This window comes from Drosophila pseudoobscura, chromosome 3 (genome assembly GCF_009870125.1).
Source record: "Drosophila pseudoobscura strain MV-25-SWS-2005 chromosome 3, UCI_Dpse_MV25, whole genome shotgun sequence".
Lineage (NCBI taxonomy): Eukaryota > Metazoa > Arthropoda > Insecta > Diptera > Drosophilidae > Drosophila > Drosophila pseudoobscura.
Window position 1 is genome coordinate 23,262,345 of NC_046680.1, and position 15,710 is coordinate 23,278,054.

At 49.3% G+C, this 15,710-nt stretch overlaps 2 protein-coding genes across 3 annotated transcripts in view; one reads left to right on the forward strand and one right to left on the reverse strand.

Annotated features, from left to right (window-relative positions):
• Positions 1–10,580, reverse strand: part of LOC6899116 (probable serine/threonine-protein kinase ndrD) — a 35,863-nt gene extending 25,283 nt beyond the window's left edge. The window contains exons 1-3 of one of the 2 annotated variants that reach the window (XM_002138997.3): positions 10,027–10,572; positions 5,336–6,232; positions 1,574–3,375 (exon numbers count right to left, since the gene is read on the reverse strand). In XM_002138997.3, the coding sequence (XP_002139033.2) occupies positions 1,574–3,375; positions 5,336–6,148 (2,615 nt within the window). In that variant the 5' untranslated portion in view covers positions 6,149–6,232; positions 10,027–10,572. Of the gene's footprint in view, positions 1–1,573; positions 3,376–5,335; positions 6,233–10,026 lie in introns of both variants that reach the window. The other variant, XM_033377812.1, reaches the window with a different exon arrangement.
• A 2,957-nt stretch (positions 10,581–13,537) lies between these two features.
• On the forward strand, positions 13,538–15,109 carry LOC6899117 (serine protease grass-like). The gene is made up of 6 exons (XM_002138998.4): positions 13,538–13,647; positions 13,717–13,880; positions 13,938–14,145; positions 14,194–14,236; positions 14,293–14,486; positions 14,548–15,109. Exons 1-6 carry the CDS (start codon positions 13,569–13,571, stop codon positions 14,958–14,960), a joined length of 1,101 nt encoding a protein of 366 aa, XP_002139034.3. The 5' UTR covers positions 13,538–13,568; the 3' UTR covers positions 14,961–15,109.
• Positions 15,110–15,710: the final 601 nt, after the last annotated feature.

Below are 15,710 nucleotides of genomic sequence, written 5' to 3' on the forward strand. Positions count from 1 at the left end.
CCAAGCAGCGGATATGTCTCTTAGATCCATGTGGCTCTTATGAAGAAAGATTGACCTGAGGGGGAATATCTACCATCAATAAAATTGACAGTAAATGTTTGACAGAATATGAAATGGGGAATCGGAGAAACTCCAAACTATGCTAATCGAGGGCAGAGTACTTGCCGCACACTTCCACACCCCCACCCCCACCCCCACTCGGAGACAAAGGCAGCTAAAGAGAGAGACAGACGGTGCGGTGTTGTCTCTGACACAGTTTTGCAATTGTTCAATGGGCAAACACAATTAAAATTGTGAGACACGACTTGCTCTAGACGCTGCTGCTGCTATCGTTGTCGTTGTTGTTGTTGGAGCCACAGAAATGTCAAATGTTCATAGCGATTCTCGCCGAGTCGTTGAGTGAGAGCGGGGAGGGGAGGTGCAGAGATTTGGCCATATAACGAGACGTTTAGGCGAGCCATTAGACAGACAGCGCGCGCATCCGTCAGATACAGCTATAGCTACAGCTACATCTATAGCAACAGCTACAGTGGCATAGGGAGGGGGGAAAGATAGAAAAAACGAGCTGCAGATACGAACGAGAAGTACACGCGGGGCATCGATTATTCGGTTCGAGTTCGGTTCAGAGGAAAAACTGGTTCTTCTGGCAGTTCCCAGTGTCCACGTCCCCCCCCTCGCACTATGGCGATTACTATTTCAACCGATAAATGCGTGGGAAACCGCAACTAAGGCAATCCGCTAGCTGGTTCGCTTACCTATGGACAAAGTATCTGTATCTGAGGCTCCAATGGCCCCCCCTAAAAAGAGCCGTCTGCTTCTAGATTTACTTCTAGATCTGCAATTACAGATAAACCAGAACTCATTATAATAAAAATGAGTTATTAAAACCCCAAAAAACGTTTCGCCGAAATCTAGCCCTCCGCCAGAGAGTAATGGGGCTTCAACCACCGACCATCAACCTCCTGGGGTTTCGGGTTGAACTTTAGATTAAAGAATACTCCATCGGCTTCCCTTACCTTGTGCTCTTTTCTCTTGTTAATTTCTTGGAAGCTGTCAACGATGAGAATTAATTTTTACACCAAAAACATAATCTGTCTTCCTGGTCGGAGAGGAGTAGGAGGGGAAGTGGCATGTGGAACAGGAGGAGGAGGAGTATGAGGAGCATCAAATCATGCAAGAAATTTGTTACTGACATAAAAATTACCATCATTATAGTGTCTGAGGCATACAATCCCCCATACCCCATAGCGAGACGAATACAAAACACGAAACAGGAAGACACAACATACATACGAGTGTACGGACAGCGGGGCAAAAGGCAATGTGTGGTAATAGAAAATGTCGAAATAGAAGAGGAGGAGCGAAACCCGAGACGGGGACCATGCCACGACAAAGGAGGCATGAATGGAGGAGAAGAAGACGTGGCCAGAGAATGGACAGACGGATAAATGGATGGATGGCTGCTGGGTGATCGATGGTGCCTAAGGTGGAGGTAACACCGGGAAGAGTTGGGTGTCGGGACCTGGGAGCTGGAAGAGATTCACGAAAGAGGGGAAAAAGAGAAGAGACTCACCTGCGCATGATGGGCAGCGGTAGCGTGAAGCGACCGTCGCTCATGAGGGGTGGACCCGCTGGACCCGGTCCGGGGAGGGGCACCGTGGAAATCACGGATGTCAGCATTGCAGGTGGCACGGATGGTGGCAGCGGCGGCGGCGGTGGCGGTGCCGGTTGTTGTGCGGGGGGCTGCTGCTGCGAGGGGGGAGGCACCACTGTGATGGGCACGGGCACGGGCAGGGCGCTGTAGGGCGGTGGGTAGTGCGGGTGTAGGATGTCCGGGAGGAGGGCACGCGCCAGGCCCATGGCTGCGGGATGTGGGTGGTGCAGATGCGGGGGCGGGTGCAGCTGCGGAGGGGGTGCTGACGGCGGTGCATGGTGGCGTCTTGGGTGATGCGGGGAAAACTGCTGTTGCTGCTGCTGTCGCCTTTCGCGTCTCTCCCGACGTCGCTGCTCCCGTGTGCGTATCTGCTGCTGCTGCTGCTGGGAAGAGGAGGGGGATGCAGTGAGGTCATCTGTTTGGCATTCGGTGGAGGTGAAGGTGCGTGGCGGGGTGGTGGCAACGGTAGTGGCATTCACATTGATTATATTGACACTGTTATCATTCACGTGATGGTTGCTGCTGATGCTGCTGACAGCTGGCGCTTGTGGCGTTGCAACCTGCTGCTTATCCCCACTGGGACTCGTATTATTATTTAGCAGATTTTGGACACTTGTTGCACTAAACACTTTTGCAGCTGCTGCTGTTGCCGCTGCTGCTGGCACACTATTATTTATCTCAACCACACAAACACCGTTATTGTTGTTGACAATGCTCGACGTGGGCGACGACGACGCGACCGAGACGCGACTGCTGCTAGTACCGTTATTATTACTATTATTATTATTATTATTACTATTATTATTATTATTATTGTTGTTGCTGTTGTTTACTTGAATCGTGAGACTCGGCTGACGCTGGCAGGACTTTGCAGTCCCAGTCGCCGTTGACGCTGCCAGCACAGCAATGTTGCTAACGCCCTGCTCTGCAGGACTTTCACTGTGGTTATTGTTGCTGCTGACTGCATTAAGAAACACACTGCTGCTACTGCCTGCATTCGTATTTGGATTCGCATTCGCTGTTGCTGCTGCAGTTGGCGGCACTGCCACTGCATTGGCTGGCACATTCAAACGCATCTCGATGTTGGCGTTATCAATATCCGACTGGCGCCCCGTTCCCCGCTCAAATCTACTTTCACTCGCGCGAAATTCGGCGTACAGACGCTCGAGTTCTGCCAAACATTTGTTGGGCCGCAGCACGCTGCCGTCGCTGCTGTTTTTATACGAAAAGTTGCTTGTGCCGCTGCTACTGCTGCCGGTTGTTGTGAACGCGTTGAAATTTGTCGAGCGAGTGATCGTTGGGTTGATCGTTGGGCGCTCTTGGCTGTGGCTGTCGCGCTCGCGCTCGTGCTCTCGCTCTCGCTCTCCCTCTCCGGCTGCAATGGCACAGGAAACAGGTTGAGTGACCTGGCGGTCTGCTCTCAAGCTGGTTTCCTCTATTCTCGTTGTTGCTTTTGCCATTTCGTGCTCATCGCCAGCTTTGCCTCTTCTCTGTTCATTGATAATGCAATTGGCTTCGCTGCTGCTGCAGTCGCTATCTTTGCTGTTGTTGCTGTTGCTGTTGTCGATGCTGCTGCTGCTTGTCTTTTCTCGGCTTTGTTGTGATCTTGCATTCGTTGCTGGACTTTGTTTTTGTCTCTGCCTCATTTCCGTTGCATTTGTCGTTTCAGTGTCTCGTTTGTTGCTGCTTTGCTTTATGTCTGGCGTGAATGAAGCGCAGTTCTAGAAAGAGAGAAAGAGGGAGAGTCAATGTGAAGTCATTAGAGAGAGGTTATATCGAAACTGTGGGAAGGCGAGAGAGCGGTACCCACATTTAACTGCTCAGCTTACGTTACAAACTTTGGTGAGGAGACATCGGGACTGCCGTACCTTATATTTGATATGCCTTGATTTAAGTTTTAAATTGTAATTAATGCTAATTGCTGAGGGATTAACCCCGCAACCAGGGAGAGTTCTCTCACTTTACCAAAGGCTGGAATGAAACCAGTAAAAAGGTGACCCCCCTCCTGGTGTGGGGCAGGAGCTGTGGCATGGACTGTGGAAGTCGCATAAATGTGCGCTTAATTGAATTAATTAAGCCAACGCATAAACATAAAACCCGTCACAAGTAATTGTTGTTTCTGTTGTGGGTGCTGTTGGTGATATCCCTGGCTGGGTCTCTGCTGATAAAGCTGTTGCTATGCTCCCTCCCCCCACGCGCCGGATAATCATACAGACGATAGCATCATCCCCCATCCGCGAGACCCTAAATCCGAACCTGACTCCGGGACTCCGACGCTGACTCCCTCACTCATCCACGGTATTGGGATGTGGGTTATGGGCCATGCGGATGGATATGACGAGTATGTATGTATATTGTGGATGTGGGATCTAATTATGTTACGCTGTGTTACTTGAATTAATTTCGTCACAGAAATATAATAGGATTTACTGTTAGCCCTAACCCCCTCCCCCACTCTCTCACTCTCCGATTGTTCTAATGGAGAATGGAGTCGCTGCTGCTGCTCAGTGGACTGCATTACGATTGCGATTGTGCGGCGCCTCACACACTGCAATCACAGAAGCAAACAGAGTGGGGGAGAGAGAGAGCAGACCCGACTGCACAGCCGAAAACCGAAAGTCATCCAGACCTAACGGTGCTTGTGAGCTTTGTTGATTCTTGCTAGAGATGAGCGAGCGCCTAGCTTGGAGTCCCGTCATAGCACGAGGATCACTAAATATGGGCACGAATATACAGAAAACACCGTGTAGCCCTATTAAATGAATGTGTGAGTTCTACCGAGCTCGTCCCATGCCCATCTTTAGTTCTTTCGCCTAAATCTCTCGTCATGAGTCAGTCGTCAAAGACACATACGCAGAAATAAGGTTGGGGAGAAAAAGTGTGGGGAGCGACACATATAATATGCGGATGGGGAGCGTTATGGAATAGAGCTCTGCTTAACCCATTTGTTCCTGCTTATTAAGCTCTGCGATCCGTGGCGAAGAACAGATTGCACAAATCGGATCGGATCGGCTTGGATCGGGAATAATTATTTCGCTTGATTAAGTACCTGAATGATGAATGGTCCCCCTTTGACACTGTTCAAACTTCTGTGTTTATTGTTCAGTAATGCATATTATGCGCTTTCAGGAGTGTCCCCGCATCTGTTCCACGACTCTACTTCCACTGTATTTGTTCTTTGTTTTTGACCGCACATTTTCCGTTTCGCTGATGCAACATAAAGAAATTATGGATTATAAACAGAAAAACAGACCACATGCAAAGGATAGGAGTGGGGGCAGTGGTTGCTATATCTATACTCTATATTACAGTATGAATATAAAAGTGGAAACAAAGGGGAAGTATGGCCCCGCCCCGACTCCGTATTCGGTACTGATAGGCAACATATGGTGCTTATCTGCTGGCGGAGGAGGGATGCTAGCGGCACTTAAGTGCCTAAGTGAAGCATTAGCCCTTATCGGGTCTTCTGGGTTACGAGGGGGGATGTGGTACATGGAGGGGAAGCTGTCAATGGGCCCGAAAAGGCGACAGTTCGACTTTGCGTTCCCATTTGATTTTGGAGGCGCCAACAAAATGTTTGTTGAACCCTTGACATCAAATTTGATGGCGCCCCATTAAACAGCTAAAAGCGTAAGTACTCTTTATAGATGAGGCGACAATTTTATGGGACCCCGGACTCACCTGCGATATGTAGTCGTCCGTAAAGGAGCGCACTAGACGCTCAGCGGGAACATTTGCCGTTAGTGGAGCTGCTGCTTTCATTGGCGATCGTTGCGATCTATCACATGGTTCGGTCTCCGGCTGGGATCCGCTCCTGGGACGAGCCACGCTCGACATGGCCAGGAGGGAGGTCGAGGTCGAGGTGGAGCCCTTGGCCGAGTAGAGCGACTCGTAGGAGGGCGGCTCCTGGATGGCCGTTGCCGCCGAGGAACACCATTGGGTCAGAGTGTGGGCTGGGCTGCCGTAGTAGGAGGGGTATGAGTATCGGTTCCGTCTTCCCCCTCCACCTCGGCTAGCGCCACTCCCCTCTGCGGTGGCCGCCTGCCCGGCTTTGGCCAGATCGAAGCCTGCGATGGCCGCATCGAATGCGCTTAAACTAAAATTTGGAAAGGAAGGCACGGGGGGTAGCGGCAGTGCCAGTGGCAGTGATAATAGCAGGGGCACTGACTCCACTGCTGGTGGGTGGCGATGCGCGTAGATGGAATGGAGATGGAAGGAGTGGGCTTGTGGGTGGATAGAAGGCTGGTTCAGCGCTGAAGCCTCGTAGCTGCTGTGCGATTTGTGGAGCTTTCGGTTGAGGCGCTCGTCATCGTCCTCCTCCTCCTCTTCCTCCTCCTCCTCGCCCTCCGAGGAGCTGGGCATGGGCGTGCGCTCGTATGGGGTCCAAAGCATGGAGGATAGGGCCTCCTCCACATCCGGCGGCATCCGTTGGCGGACTGCTCCCGATCCTGCTCCAGCCCCGTGGCTGGGCGTGTTGTGCTCAGACAAGGACATGCTTGCCGCTCCCTCATCGCTCAGCGTCGGCGGGGATCAGAGGAGTACTCGATTCGGAGTCGGACTTGGAGCGAGGCCAGCATTCTGAAAGAAAAAACAAGAGGAACGAATAAAATAAATCCAAATGTAAATGGCAAATGGAAAATGGAAAACTTTTAACTAAGCAAATGGCTGACAAATTAAACGCTTACAATGCCCCAATTCCTCGGTTGGAAAAGTTTTCAGGCCTCCTCTCCATGCACCCATCCATCCATGGACCCCTCCCATTCCACATCCAATTTAATAAATTGCGATTAAAGCATTTAAAATTGAGGAAAAAGGTTCTCGGTTCTGTATATCCTCTTCGAGGATAGCTGTGGTCCCACTAAGTGAATATACCCGCTGGCAGAGGAAACCCCCGAGAAAAGCCCAAAACTGAAAAACCCCAAAACGAAATAAGCCAGCAGACATGAAAAACAAGCTTCCGTTTTGTGGAAAATATATGCAGAAAAGTTTGCAATGCAAAGTTTCTCTGGTAGCATCTACCCCCCGCCACCCAGCCGCCTTCTTCTTCCTCTCTATGCCCCAAGGAGGCAAGGAAAACTTTGCCGCACACACACCACTCCTGGCGTGGAGTGGAGTGGAGAGTGGAAAGTAGGCTGTGAGCCAAGTTTAAACAGGCATCGAGTGGTGGGAAAATGGCTTAACGGCTGTCGGACTAAGCGGGAGACATTGAAACGGAAATGGCTGGCCATGGACGTCACTCGATGCCAGCCGGAGCGGGAGTGCAGGGGAATGCACTAGCCGGCGCCCAGCCCACCACCTACCGAGCGAGCAGCCGCAACAATAAGAGTGTGGGGAATGGGGCAAGTTTAAGCCGCATGAACAGGACTGAGGACTGGGGCTCCGAAATTTTATGTGTTGCATATCCTGAGGCGCTTGGCTGTTCTAATTTTTTCGCTCGCCCGCTGGCCCTTCCCCGGCGACAACTTCTTTCTCTTCTTGTGCTACTTCCTCTCCATCTTTTTGGGAGCTTTGTGTGGTTGTGGGCTTCAACCATTGAATTGCTTTCTTTCTTTCTTCATTCTTGTTGTCTATTTCATTCTCTTCTGGTCGTACCCAATGCTCGTCCAGAACGTGGGGCATACACTATTCTGGACTCTGCTTGCAGCAGGCAGAAGAAGTTACAGCACTGTGGCTGTACTGGGGAACTCCTTTTTTTATGCCTTATTTATCTAGTAATTATCTACCAATCTATAATATTTCGCTGCGACTCATTTTGAGAGGTTTCTTTCTCGACTAAGATTCTCTATCTTTTTCGTGCTTTGTGTTATGCTTAAATAAAGATTTGTGTTAGTGTGCTTCATTCATTCATTGTTGTTGGGGCGCACTTTCCTCGGGTATGTGTGTGCTTGTTTGTGGCAAGTTTATGTGCATTTCTGGCCTTCATTGTTGTCATTCTCTTTGGTCGCCATTTCATTGTTGCGTCGAAGAGGGAGGCAGGAGGCAGCGGAAGCAGAGGAAACACTCATTCACTCACACAATGGAATGCCTCGTCGAGTGGCAAGCGCACAAATTAATACGTATGTGCAACAATTGAGGGAGAGAGAGAGAATGTGTGCGATTGGCAGAGTGTGTGTAATATGCATGTTACCTACTTTTGTGAGCTTTTAATTAACAACAGGCTTTCCACAGAGGGAAAAGCGAAAGAAAAGCCTTGAATCTTAAAAGGCCTTTGTGCGGCAGGCCTTTGTTGGTATTTGCAATATGTGGCATGCCAGTGTCCCTGCTGGGAGCTCGTTAAAGATTCATTTTCTTGAGAGTTGCACACACATATAGTATAGTGTGACCCGATTCCGCTGGATTTGCAGCAGCTTTGAAGCGAAAATCATTCGGTAATCAGATATTTCTACAGTTCTTAAAGTTGCTCAAAGAAATATCTCAGCGAAAAACACACCCAGGCACCATTCCCAAAGCCATACAAATATTTATCCAAAGTTCTGGCACTGCGATAAAGAAAACTCTGAAGAAGAGACTCCCAGCCCACCGCCCCTGCGCAAATGTCACGCAAATGAGCAAAAAATTTTGCAGCTCTTTGCAGCAAGCATTCATTGAAATTATTTACATAAATATTCACTGAGTGAGCCTTCTTTGGAATACTCGTATTTTGTATTCTTCATTTTTATATTTCCTATTTTCTTTTTTTTTTCTTTATATTTTTATTTTTATTTGACTAGACGTGCGTCAGTCAATCAGAGCACAGAATGGCAGCGGAAAATTTTTTTTGCCAGCCCCCCCGCTTGGGAATTCGACAGAAAAAACTTGGATTGGAGGAGAAGTGGAGGAAGTAGAGGCAAACGAGGCATGGCCAACGACAGCAGCAGCAGTGGAAAGGAGGCAAATTGCTGCCAGTATGTTTGTAATGCAAACAAACTTTATCTAATTAAAGGAACACGTGTTACACTTTGGGAGTGGAGACAGAGACTGCTCTACTCTTCCTCTGGTGTCGCCCCCTATCTCGTCTTTCGTCTAGGCAGTGTCTTCGTCATGAGCATCCTCCGAACCATCATCATCATCATCATCGTCTTGGGGATCGACATGGACAGCTTCATCTGGGCGTATGCCTTTACTGGCAGCTGCTTTACATTGATGACGACGCACTCGAAACGCTTTTGATGTCTCACTTTGCATTTGCCGATTCGGCATATCTTCGCATGCGACTCTGTCAATGAATGTCTGTGTGTGTGTCTGGTTGTGTCTCTCTCTATGCTTCCGCTTCCTGTGTGTGAGCCGATACTCTGCCGAGACCCCCTTAGGCCTTTCATGGATGACTGGGTTTCGTCTCTAGTCCTGGGAAAGGGGAACACTCTGCCTGTCGAGTGCCTTTTGAGTTGTTTGTCAATATGTAGACCATTATTCAATCAATATATTGACACACATTTCATTTCCTCTTGGCAAACGCGCCACCCAACACCCACCCGAAGCACCCCCGTCTCACGCCAATAATCCGGCCAAGTGCTAATCGCAAACAAAGTAGTTTTTGCTTGAGTTCCATTTCAATTTCTTTTGACGTTTACTTCGGCCCTTCGTTTTGGCCCATTTTTATGGCTCGTGGCTGTTTGGTTTTTTGCTTCTCCCTCGTCTCCGTCTTCGTCTTCGATTCGATTCGATTGATTCCCTTAGCCAGTTTTACGTACTTTTGACACACTTCCAAGGCTCTGCTCTGCTGCTCCGTCAAGGATGCCCCTTGGGACACACATTTCCGCTTAACTATTGTAATGGGAATGAGGGCCCCGAACCCGGCACCCGTCATCACGACTATGCTCCCCTAAATTGAATTTAGAAGCCAGAGTCCTCTTCTGTTTGCACATGACTCGGCACAGGACGGGAACCGATTCCCAGGCATTTTGCTACCCAGTTTCCCATTTTTTAATTTAATTCTGCGCCTTTTGCTGGGGCACTTAAAAAGTTTCCCTTCTTGCAGCCGAAAAGTAGGCAACGTTGCGACGATCTCTTAAGCCATTCCAAGGATTCCTTTCTTTTCGTTTCGGTTGGATTTTAAGGAGAAAGAAAGATGGTGAAACAGAATAGGGGCTACCACTACAACAACAGTAGTTAGGGGATTTGTTATGTCAAGCCAAGAGTAGTGTCGGGAATTGACTCCTGAGGCACAGCCGCCGTCTAATCCTCATTGAATCGCTTGCCCCTTCCCCCAGAAGAAAAATATTGATTCTGCGTTTGATTCTGCGACTGCAACATTTAATTTAACTTTTCAGCCGGCTACTGTGCGGGGCCCTTCTTCAATTAACCAACTTAGAAGCACGCCACAAACTTGGCCAAAGGGAACGCGGCCAGACGGAAAGAGTTGAGTGGCGCCCGGTACTGGGGGTACTACTCACCTTGCCGTAGACGTCCACTGGCAGCAGTCCACTCCTCACCACTCCCCTACAGTCCAGTGACGGAGCCTTTAAAGCTGATGCCGTTGATTGCAGCGATCTCTTAAAAGTTTTGGTACCTAGGATCTGACCAAGTTTTTCCTTCTTCTTAATTATGCTAAAAGCAGCAGAAGCAACCACTCTTCACAGCGGGAGGAATGAATATTTACACCTGCCCTACGGCTAGATGCAAATGTGGCGCCAATGTCAAAGCCATCAAGTAAGGCAAGTGCGGCAGGGGGCAGGTACGAGTAGACACGCAATTTGAAACACGACACGGCTGGTCCTGTTCCTGGCCTTTGCAGGAGAGTTTCAGATTGAATTTGCTGCTGCAATTGCTATTGCTGTTGCGTTTTCACTTTTCACATTCCACAGACACGTGCACTGCTTTTCGGCTTCTCAATTGTCTCTGGAGGAAAAGTCTCGCATCTTTCGTGGTCACATGCTCGACATATGGCCGGGATTCGCGGGCTTTGGTTCTGTCTACTCCGGCGGACAACACGAACTGATGGCCGCCGGATGGAACAAAGGCTTTTCAATGCGAACTTGACTTTTGTGGAAGAACCGAAACCCAACACGGACGCGCTCCCCGACTGCGAATCTCTCTCTGGTGAGTCTGCGCAGGGGGCATCCTCGATTCTCAGAAGCACGTGCTTCCAGGCATTTCCCTCCTTCCTCGCTCTCTCTCTATCTCTCTCTATCGCCCGGTCTCTCGGGGAGGGAGAAATGTTTGTTTACATTTGCCAAAACAACAAGGAGTTGGAAATAGAGGAGGCCCCGGAGCTGGAGCCAGAGCCAGAGGATGGGATGTTGGTCGTTGCCTACTTTTGGGGCAGCAATGAAATATGACTGCTGCAATTGCATTCGTCTCTTGGACAGAAAGCGCCCGAAGGCCCTTTCTGTGACTGCTGGAAGTCGAGCAACAAGCTGCTCCATCTGCTCCATCTCTATCTCTTAAATACGAATGCGGAAGGCATCGATTCCCTATGATTATGGCATTAGCTTTGAGTGTTCTTTCGATCCGCACTGATTCCATATGGATAATGCAGTTTAGCAAACTATGGCATTATTTTTAATGGATCCCTCCCTCGCCCGGTGACCGGCTGGCCCTCACGCTTGAGGCTTGAGGATGGAGGCTTGAGGCAGGACTCTGCTGGATCGGAAAACTTTTTTAATTATCATTAATGAACACGAAGTGCACAACGGCGGCGAACAATCATTGGCCAAGTTCTGCACTGCAATTATTTTAATGTTCAATGAGGTTGCAGCAGTGGCAGTAGCATTGGAGGGGCGACAGGAGTGGCAGCAGCAGGGGCTGGAACAGTCATCGCCAATGATTTATTGCCTGGGCCATACTCTGAAGTTTCCGTTTGGCTTTCGCTCAGGGCTTTTCTGGTGAAGACCAAGCCCATTCATTGGATGTACGGAGTATCTGTGGCTGTGTGGCAGCTTGTATGTGTGCGTGTGTTAGAGTGTGTGAAAGTTGCCGGGCTTTGGCAATTAGATAGCAGACAGGAAGGGATGCGGGCATGCGGTATACGATAGTCCATGAAACAGCGTTTATGTTTAATGCGTTATAATGGCCGTTGTAAGTGTACATAAGTTGATATAAAAGTTTTATGGCCGGGGCGTGAGTAGCCTCTGAGTAGCCCCCCCCCCCCCCTCGCTGAAAGGCGCCGCCAGATGCACGGAGAAGCAGGAGAGCGGAACAACCTTATACAGCAAACGAATCCAAGAGTTATGCCGAAAGTTATCAAAAACGAAATTTTGATTTAATTTATCTCTCGACACCCGAAATAAAGTATAATTTATGGATTGGCAGCGAAAATTGAATTAGGATCGAGCATTTATTATATATTTATTGTGTGTATTTAGTGGGTTTTCCATTTCCATGATAAAAAGAAGGTGACATTTTTAAGGATTCTCTCCAGATAGATATGGTATGTTCCGGGACCTTTTATTGAATTTACTTTCATATTGCCAACCATAAATTATGTTTATATGTACAAAAATTTTCCATAATTTATGCCCGCTTCAATACAATTCGTTCCCTGTCGCCCATAAAACCCATCGAAGGGAAATAATTTCAATGGAGAAACCTAAACACGCCTGAATACCTCCCCGAGCAAGGACGCACATGCACACGGACACGCAAACGGAGGGGGAGGCGAGGGTGGAGGTGGATACATGTGTTTGGACAGATATCCGTATCTATAACTGCCTCACAACTGCAGCTCGCTTGCCGCAGAAAGCCCGATAAAGGAATAAACAAGAAGTTCCTGCTAGCCGCTAGCAAGCCGAAGGCCGTACGCCGTACGCCCTCCCCGTACGATGGAGTCCCTGCCTGCTGCCACTGCTGGGGGTATTACAGAACCATTTCCATTTCGCCTCTACAACCCAGCCGACCCCTGACCCAAACCCCATTTATGACATATGCGCAGGTCGTGAGGAGCACAGTGGGATGGATGCGTGCAGCAGCGATTTAAGCGCTTTTCGCTTCAAGGCAGGTTTTTCCTTTTGATGCCAGTGCGTGGAAAATGGCTGTATCTGAATCGGTATCCACGGATCCAGGCATCTACGCATCCACACCTGGCTAGGGCCACTCTCCTACCCTTTATGACAAACCGTGGCCAATACGAGAGGGAAAGGGAGGGAGCGCTAGATCTGTAAAATAGATTTAGGGATGGCGCTGGGGATGGGGCGGAGAAAGGAGAGTGAAAGAAAAGAATTTCAATAAAACATAAAATTGCTGACTTCGATTCGTTTGCCATTTAGGTTTCGTTTTCCCTTTTTACACTTGCTACTCGGGCAGAGACCCACAGAGGAGAGGGAAAGCCGGACTCGTGGTAGAGTATGCAACAGGCAGACGGAAGCATGTGATTCCGGTGGCCCCAGTTCGTAGCTCTCATAACTTTGGCCATTATCCATCTTTCCTTTTGGACTTGTATAGGACTAGAGGGTAACTTATGGTTGTATCCCTGTTTTTTTTTTTGCCATGGCCATCTGTGGCATTGTGTGGACGCATCTGATGCGTGAGTTCTTTTTTTCTAGAGTAAAAGGGTGGCGTGGAGGGTGGCAGAGCGCCAACCTGCGCTCGCCCCTTTATATATTTTATTAGGTTTTATTTGATTTGCACTTGTTTCGTGCTGAAAGCATTCGCATTGCCCTCCCCCTGCCCGTTTAGCTGGCAGCTACAGGCTGTAGGAGTCAGAATGGAGAGAGTCGATTTCCCGAATGTAAAACGTTGGAATTTACTAAATGATCCACTTTATTCGAGAGTGGGTACGAAATAAACAGAAAGGCGAGAGAGAGTGGAGGATCGTCAATGTACAACAACAGCAAACTTCGTTCTTCTTTGTCTCTCATCAAAACATGGTGTCAAAGTGCTCTTAGGAGTGCTGAGCGTAATATAAGACCCGAGTAGACTGAGTAGAGCTTTCGAGTGTGGCTTTTGCCGAAGCTATAGGCTCGATCAGTTGCAGCTCATTTCAAACCTCGCCGGCGACATGATCGGCTGTGTGTCGGGGAGCTTGACGTTTTGCCTGCTGGCAGCACTTATCGGAAGCGGACTGGGAGCAGAGGACTGTTAGCAGAGGTCTCGGAGCATCGCTGATAGGCGGGCACTAATTGCGAAATATTTTACGATTGTTTTAGATCCCGACTATTGTAGCACCTTTGAGGGGTGGCCTGGGTGGTGCGTCCACTACCTAGAATGTCCGTCCATCAATGCACTGGTGCAGAAAAATCTATCCGGCCACGAGCTAAGCAAAATGGAGACAGACATGTGGAATCAAGCCAGATGTTCTGACAGGAATACGGTGAGTACGATATCTCGAAGGAATAACCAGATGATTTCATGACGTGGCACGTGGTAGACCTATGTGTGCTGCCAGGACGAAATCAATGCCTCTGGACTGGAGATGCTGACGAATGAGACGGAGTGCGGCAAGTTCACGTTGTTTAAGGTCACGAATGGGCAACGGGTGAAGATGGGCTCGCGACCCTGGATGGCCCTGCTAAAGTACAATGTCGCTACGATGGCCAGGCATCAGTTTCTTTGCGGGGCCACGCTCATCTCGAAACGTAAGTAGGATCCCCACTAGAACTATCTCTGATCCTTTGATTCTCTAGGCTTCGTACTGACTGCAGCGCATTGCTCGATCAACGAACTGCCGTGAGTAGACAGACATTCGACTTTATTAACGCTAACGACGTCTGATCCTGCCACAGAATCGCGGTTCGATTGGGAGAGCACGACATAACCACAGATGAGGACTGCATCATGGTGGGCTCTAAGAAACGATGCCAGCTGCCCCACCAGGATATAGGCATCGAGAAGATCATCATGCATGAGGGATACCCGAAGAACATCACTCAGAACGACATAGCACTCATAAAGCTGGACCGGGACGTGGTGTACTCAGGTAAGCAAAGGCCATCAGCCGATCAGTTATCAAAGGAAGGAGCTGATAGCCTTTTTTACAGCTCACATCAATTCCATATGCCTGCCGCTGTATCCGTCACTGCAAAAGAACGTGCTGGGTCAGACGCTGTACCTGGTGACTGGCTGGGGGCGCACTGAGAGCGGCCGCCCCTCCAATGTGCCAATGGAGGCGTTTGTCAAACATCTTTCCATGGAGGACTGTATCAAGGCCTACAGGGGATACGCGTTCGCGGAGAATCAGGTCTGTACATCTGCCGGCATACAAGACAGCTGCTCCGGAGACTCTGGCGGACCGCTGCAATACCCGTTCCGCTTCTACGGAAAACAGCGCTTCGTGCAGGCGGGGATCGTTAGTGTGGGGTCGAGACAATGCGGTATTGAAACTTACCCGTCGGTGGCCACGAACGTAGTGGTGTTCATGCCTTGGATCACGAAGCAGATGGCGGTGGCGTAGCCAAGAGAAAATCCGAGAATAGGATGAATCCAATCGCCTCCACGGGGGTACATCCTTTCGGGCCACTGGCCCGGTCTCAACGCAATTAATTAAGTACGCACAGTGAGGGCACAAAGATTTTAATTAAAAATTTGGCCGAAGCTGCAGAAGTGTCCTTCATGTCCACGTCCTCCTCCTCGTCCTCTGCACCCTTTGTCCGGGAGCAGCACTTTGTTTCATTATTTCATTACATGCACGAGCTGCGATTGTAAGGCTTTCAATTTAAGCCGTTCAAATTGTTCACCGGCAATTGGTAATTGGCAATTGACAACAGCAAATTGGCCATACTGGTATCCGTACTCCTACTCGTATTGTGGCAGCACTGGCTGCCCCTCTCTGGGCCTCCTGCTGTACCTTGACACACTGAACTAAGCCCAGAGAGGAAGAGCCGTGTGCCGTGTGTGGTGTGGCGTGTGTCCCACTTTTTATGTGTGTGGGAGATAACCTTTATCCACTTAGGCCCCTTGCTCGTGAATGCAATCCTCTGGCAGCATCAGAGGACGACGAGAAATTCTAAAGAGTGATGAGCCAGGGCCCACAGGGCAGTCAGGTGTTAATGAGTGCGATATGATCCAAATTAGAATATTCATAATTCATGATGTTTGCCGGAATATTTATCACACGCTTTCAATGGAAGCTCCTTTGCTCTTTGCCTTTGCTCATTGCCTTTGCTGGCCATGTTTGCTACGGCTTCCGGTAACTAACGCACGG

Coding starts and splice junctions, on each gene's coding strand:
- LOC6899117 (XM_002138998.4), top strand. CDS start 13,569: ATGATCGGCTGTGTGTCGGGGAGCTTGACGTTTTGCCTGCTGGCAGCA. Junction 13,648..13,716: donor CGGACTGGGAGCAGAGGACT/GTTAGCAGAGGT, acceptor CGATTGTTTTAG/ATCCCGACTATTGTAGCACC. Junction 14,146..14,193: donor GGCCACGCTCATCTCGAAAC/GTAAGTAGGATC, acceptor TTGATTCTCTAG/GCTTCGTACTGACTGCAGCG.